At 36.2% G+C, this 6,801-nt stretch overlaps 1 protein-coding gene across 1 annotated transcript in view; it reads right to left on the bottom strand.

The window, feature by feature from the left end:
* Window positions 1-6,456, bottom strand: part of tlr18 (toll-like receptor 18) — a 14,283-nt gene extending 7,827 nt beyond the window's left edge. The window contains exons 1-3 of the mRNA XM_056476173.1: window positions 6,267-6,456; window positions 4,831-4,911; window positions 65-1,038 (exon numbers count right to left, since the gene is read on the bottom strand). Coding sequence (XP_056332148.1) covers window positions 65-1,017 — 953 coding nt within the window. The 5' untranslated portion in view covers window positions 1,018-1,038; window positions 4,831-4,911; window positions 6,267-6,456. The remainder of the gene's footprint in view (window positions 1-64; window positions 1,039-4,830; window positions 4,912-6,266) is intronic.
* Window positions 6,457-6,801: the final 345 nt, after the last annotated feature.

The raw sequence follows: 6,801 nt of genomic DNA, 5'->3' as shown, positions 1-6,801 counted from the left end.
GCATTAGTGAAATTAGAATCATTATTTAAGCATTTTTAATAAACAAGCATGATTTGTAACTTACGAGAGAACCAGCCTGTCCAAGGACAAGTTCTTCACACTGGATCCCTGTGTTCTGTTCTGAGAACGGGCGAAATCGATGAGCAGCAGCTCCAGGGCTGTGATTGGACTGATCTCCACATTTTTCAGAGCCATTCTCATAACTTCTTCATTGAATTTACCTCGATAGAAGGTTAGGGTTTGAGCATTTACATACTGCAGGCCGTAAAAAATGTCCCGCTCACCGGTGTAATACTGAAATTCAAAAAGGTTTCTGAAACGTAGCACATCAAACGTCTTGTCAGCCAGATCTTTCAACATCTTAGGAAGTAAATCAGGATTTTTGTCAAAAGTTATATCAAACCACAAGTGCTTTGTGCTGAGGCTTTTGAAATACCCTGGTTCATAATCCCTAAAACCAGTGCCAGTTTTTACAGCAAACTTGTCTAACGAAATGTTTTTCAACACATAAATGTCATGGCTTCCCAAACTACTGACCAGGGGTCCGCCAATGGACAGCACTTTCAACTGGTTGAAATTCAAGAAAGCAGCACCCAAAGATGCTTGTGAGTACAGATTATTGGACATTTCTAAAACCTTCAAATTAGTGAGTGGCTCAAGGGCTTTAAATGGGATTTCCGTCAAGGAGTTATTGAATAAGTTTAGCTCCTCTAGCAGCAGGTTTCCCTGAAAGGCATCATCCAGAACTAGAGAGATGTTGTTGAAATTAAGCTTGAGGACTCGCAGATGACTGAGTTTGAAAAAGTCTTGTTTGCGGATGATGTATATGGTATTGAAAGACAGATCGAGCTCTTCCAGAGAGTCAGGCAGTTGTGTTATAGGCACACTGTCGAGTCGTAGACCTTTGCAGTCTGCTGAAAGCTCATCAAATGCTATTGTGCATGACTGCCTTGCTTTTGCATGCTTAATGTGCAGAACTGCCTGGAGGCTGAGAATTAGTGCCAGCGGAACAAGCATTTTCACATGCGTGGGGGAGATCTGAAACAGAGGAAGGGTATTGGTTAATAGGATTCTAACCTTTCAGTTTCATTTATTCAACTTCTGTGAGAATTGTATAGGTGTTTTTTATGTCTGAAAGGTTACGTAACAGATCTTTGACTGGGATAGAATAAAAGCTCTATTAGCTTATATGTGTTAGTTGAAGCTTTTAATTTGACAAACATCCTCTAAAACAGTGCTACTAATTGTAACAATTATTTCCATAATTTAATTTAAAGTTGCTGTAATTACTTGAAAGAAGATTAAATTATTGGGAATTAGCTGTACTTTGCAATTGGGCTGCACAATACAGGACAAAAATGGATTGGAATATTTATTTTTCTGCAATATATACAGCAACATAACAATTTCACCAGAAGATTTGAAAGCTCTGTTTGGAAAGAAATTATTATTTGTATTTGTGAGGGAGTACATCGAAACTCAGTGGCCACTTTGTTAGGTACACCTTACTCGTGGGTTGGACCCTTTTGCCTTCAGAACTGCCTTAATGCGTCATAGCATAGGTTCAACAAGGTACTGGAAATATTGCTCAGAGATTTTGGTCCATACTGACATGATAGCATCTTGCAGTTTCTGCAGATTTGTTGGCTGCACATCCATGATGCGAATCTCCGATTCCACCAAATCCCAAAGGTGCTCTATTGGATTGAGATCTGGTGACTGTGGAGGCCGTTTGAGTACAGTGAACTCATTGTCATGTTCAAGAAACCAGTCTGAGATGATTCACGCTTTATGACATGGCGCGTTATCTTGCTGGAAGTAGCCATTAGAAGATGAGTACACTGTGGTCATCAAGGGATGGACATGGTCAGCAACAATATTTAGGTTGGCTGTGGTATTGACACAATGCTCAATTAAGTCTCAACTAATGGACCCAAAGTATGCAAAGAAAACATCCCCCACACCATTACACCACCACCACCAGCCTGAACTGTTAATACAAGACAGGATGGATCCATGCTTTCATGTTGTTGATGCCAAATTCTGACACTACCATCCAAATGTCACAGCAACCATGAGACCAGGCAATGTTTTCCCAATCTTCTACTGTCCAAATTTGGTGAGTCTGTGTGAATTGTAGGCTCAGTTTCCTGTTCTTAGCTGACACGAGTGGCACCCGGTGTAGTCTTCTGCTGCTGTAGCCCATCTGCCTAAAGGTGCTTAGAGATGCTCTTCTGCATACCTCAGTTGTAACGAGTTATTATTTTAGTTACTGTTGCCTTTCTATCAGCTCAAGCCAGTGTGGCCATCCTCCTCTGACCTCTGGCATCAACTTGAGTTGCTGCCATGTAATTGGTAGATTTTTTTGCGTTAACAAGCAGTTGGACAGGTGTACCTAATAAAGTGGCCGGTGAGTGTATAAATATATAGTAAACAAAAAGCATTGTAGTATAAATAAATATGATAAAACATATTTATATTATGTTTTTATATTCATATATTCATATTATATTATATTTTTATATCTATATTAACTGTGCTTTATGATTTTCTGTGGAATCTGACAGTACACAAATTAAATAATGAAATGTAAAATAACACTGCATAGTCTTCGTTGTATTAATTAAATACTATTCATCTTTGTTAAAGCTACATATGCAATTAAATATTTTACAAATGTTTCCGAATGCTTTGAACATTGTTGGAATGTTTACATAGTAACAGGGTCCAGTTGCATGAAAGCCCTGAGTAATTTGACTTAGGGGCATCTCTAAGGGGGGAAAATTCCTGAGGCAAGAGTCTTATTAAGAGCCTTGTAAAAAACGCCTTAACTGTCTTCTTATGCATTTAAGCAAAACCATGGCTGTGTTCAAGGTTAAGTGTTTCACTGCAGTTTCTGGCAACATGTGGCAATGAGTGCTGTGGTTTCTGTTAAAACTCACACATTTTGACCTACTTTACAAAGCCTTCCATATTTAAATGTGCTGGCAGATGGAGAATATTAAAAGCAGTATTACAGAAGAGCTCGCCCACCTACCGAATTGTATGACAGGCGCATATTAACATGTTTCCATAGTAACGCGTATGAACATCTTCACAAGACAGGATTTGCATATAAATTGGAATTAAAAGATCTGTTCAACTCTCTATGATCAGCTGCACCTCAAGAAAGTTTAAAACATTTTAAAAACAGTGCATGTTTCTAAAAAAGAAAAAACAGCAAATCACTATTTAATTCATACCCACTGGAATCAGCACATCTGCATAGTATCAGTACAACTATAAATGAGGATGCATCATTCGTACAACAGGAGTCCCAGTTTGTAGATTTTAAAATACAAAAAAATACAACCTAGATCTCTGCTTCATTAGTGTCACTCACTGACTGCTGTTTATCTGGTGTGACACAGGAGAAGCAGACACACATTTTAGAATAGTGGGCGGGGAGAACCAGCTCATTTGAAATTTAAAGGCACAGGCTACAAAAACAGCTACAATTTCCTCTGACCCCAAAATGGCCATTTTCAGCAGGGTCTAAAAAATGATCTGAAGGGTATTTTTGAGCAGAAACTTTAGACACATTCTGGTGACACCTAAGTCTTATCTTACATCTTGCAAGAGGGGTAAAATAGAAGCCTGTTAAAATACATATAAATTCACTTAACCTCTTAACTTTATGAGTGCTATTGAGATGTGAAGAGCCTTTCAACCAGCATAACAAAAAATGGTTTTTAAATCAAATTACCAAACCTGTCTTAACGAGAATTAAGGGCGAACTTAATGGCATCCTTAACTTCCTTTAGTAAGGTTTCGGAGTGAAACCAAGTTTTATTAAGAGTAAGCTTTACATTGTTACGATGGAATTTTTTAGCTTAAGTGCTTTCATGCAACCAGGCCCAGGTCTCAAACACATGAAAATTCTAAACGTCCACTATATTCTGGTTAAATTTTGCAATTAATCTCCAAATCACATGTGCTCTGAACTGTGGTGCCTGGTCAACTATGATGCTTAGTGTAATGTAACTGTTGTAACGCTGAAACAATACATTGTGCAGCCTAATGTCATTTTAATGTCATCATGGTTGGACAATGAGGAAATGAGAAAGCAGTTGGTACAGTTGTTTTTTGTAACAGAGTATTAGTTTTCAGTTTTTGGAAAAATGAAAGGATCTTATTTCAGTATATATTTCGTCATATGTGTTGATACTCTTCCTTTGAATGAACAACAACTTCTTTTGTTGCGGGTTTAAAAATGGAACATGCAGTTTCTTAAAAAAATCAATAAAACATGTAAAAGAGACTTTTAACAAACTTCTTAAGTGTCCTCATAAGTGTTTCACTGGAGTTTCTGGCAACATATGGCAATGAGTGCTATGGATGTTATAGTTACTGCATTTCAAATCTAATGTAACAAACCCTAAAGCAACCTTAGCTAAAACCACAGTTGTATTAATACATTTTGCTACAACCATCACAGATTAATTAGAAAATGAAAGGCAATTTTTTTAGATTAATATGGCCAAAAATGTCGAAAAAATGTTACACAAAAAGTATGCAAATGCAACAAAAAAAAAGCTTTATTATATATGATAATCAATAAAAATTGTATGTATGTGAATACAAACAAATATACTTTTTAATATCAACACTGATAATATGACGGTTTATGACTCATTATGATTGACTTAAATGATTGTTTATTTATGTAGCACTGTGGTCCTGTAAGACAACATTTCATCTCACTGTATGTCCACACATAGCAGAATGAAAATAAAGCTTCTTGACTTGAACCTTGTTTCTATTATTGTATTATTTATCTTTTTCCCTTACCTTTTACTTGTGAACTTGCAAATTTTCAGAGTCTCTGTTTGTGGGTGAAGCACAAAGCCACAACAAACCTTCCAACTTCATCTGTGAAAAGAGTTATTAGTCTGTCAAAATGTCCAAATGCTTCATTCACAGTAATAATTATATGCCTTTCTGCCGAGTGACCTAATTATGTAAACAATATCTAAGCACAGAAAAAAGAAATGATTAACCAAATACTGTGGTGCTTTGTTAAACAGACCCTTCCGTTAATTGATTCAGTGTTTCATCAGCATAGCAGAATTAATTTTTTTTTCTTTTTATTTACCAGTAAAAGTTTTTCATGTCCATATACATTAAGAGGTTTGACAAAACATTCAGTGTACTAAAGACAAACATGTGTATTTATTTAGTATATAGCATAGTATCATGTTAATAAAAATAATTAATAAACTCTTTTAATAAACATAATTAAATGATGAGCAAAAACTTGACATATTAACATTTATTGAGACTTGATATTGAATGAAAACCAAAAATCTTCCCAAATTTTCCCAATAGTGAAACTAACACAAACTGTGTAGTTCTGTTCAGAAGTTTGAGGTCTAGATTCCACTTATGATAATTCATACAAATATAACAGCAGCATATAAAATAAGCCAATGCAAACTGCATATCACAAGCTGGTACACAAAACAAATCTTGGTGCTTCAAAATATAAACATATGGTTTTACTTTATGTTAGAGTCAGAATAAGCAAGTTTAAATTTGCAGTTTGAAATAAAATTAACTAAACGTTGGACTAAAAAAAGAATCGTATTAATTGTTGCAGAGATTTGTCTAACTCTTTGGGTAAAATAAAGTTAGACTAGTTAGCCTATTATTGAACGTTTAAATTAATTTGACAGAAAAAAAAAACAGCAATGTCACACTCATGATAATCCCCCTTTTCCGTTTTATCGATCAAACAGAAATATTCGATTGGGGGTGGGCGAATACACCTGAGGGCCGCAAGAGTTCAAGAAGATGTTTATGTGTACAGAGTGTTCATCCTTCAGCGGTCAGCAAGTATTTGGGGGAATTTTGGACATGACAAACACTCGCTGTTCGATTTGTAATAAATCTGTAGTATAAATATTGTGGCGATAAATACGCGCAGGAGTGAGAACCACCAATGAAGAGGGAGAAATGTTTACAAAGTTGCTTCCGTTAGTGGAGTCACTCCACACTTTAAGACTTGATTCATTTGATAAACGTTTCAAGACAAACAAACACGCGCCTAATATAAACACAGGTGTATTATAGGAACGGGCGGTATGCTGTTAATTTTAAAGAAATTAACCAGTTGGCAAAGATTACTACGTTATAATTTATTTCAGGAACAATCAATGCTGAAGAAAAAAATAGCATACAAAGCACAGCGTGATCATCAAAATAAGTAATACGATAGTGCTGCTCACCTCAGTAGGCTATAACTCTTGAAAAACGATTTTTCAAACTTGAAGGACTTCCATCAGTTTAGTTCCAGAAGTTTCCACAGAAGACGTTGGCTTTTCAGCAATACGCCTGTTCAGAGGAAGTTCAAGCGCATTGTTTGGGATTTCAGGTCGTGCCTTCAGGTCGTGCCGTCTGCACTAAATCCGGAGACGAGGATGAACCGCCCAGTTAATGGTTCAGTTATTCGGTTGGTATGTCAAGCAGAAAGGGGCTTTCTGCTGCGAAGAGCTCTTTAAAGGGATAGTTTACCGCAAAATAAAAATTTCAGTTCGCCACAAACCAATATGGTTATCTTATGAGGACCAATAAAGAAATTGTGAAGAATGTTGAATGAGCACCAGTTTTGGTTACCAATGTTTTTGGCTGTCAAATTGTCTTTTTTTGTCCACAGATTTCAGATGACATGAGTTATCTGAGTAGGGCTAAATAGTGACAACATTTCACATGATGTTTAAATAAATTGGATGTTTAAACATACTGACTGCAACACATCCCTTA

Source organism: Danio aesculapii, chromosome 16, assembly GCF_903798145.1.
Source record: "Danio aesculapii chromosome 16, fDanAes4.1, whole genome shotgun sequence".
In the NCBI taxonomy this organism is placed as follows: domain Eukaryota; kingdom Metazoa; phylum Chordata; class Actinopteri; order Cypriniformes; family Danionidae; genus Danio; species Danio aesculapii.
This window is presented reverse-complemented; position numbering and strand designations above follow the sequence as displayed.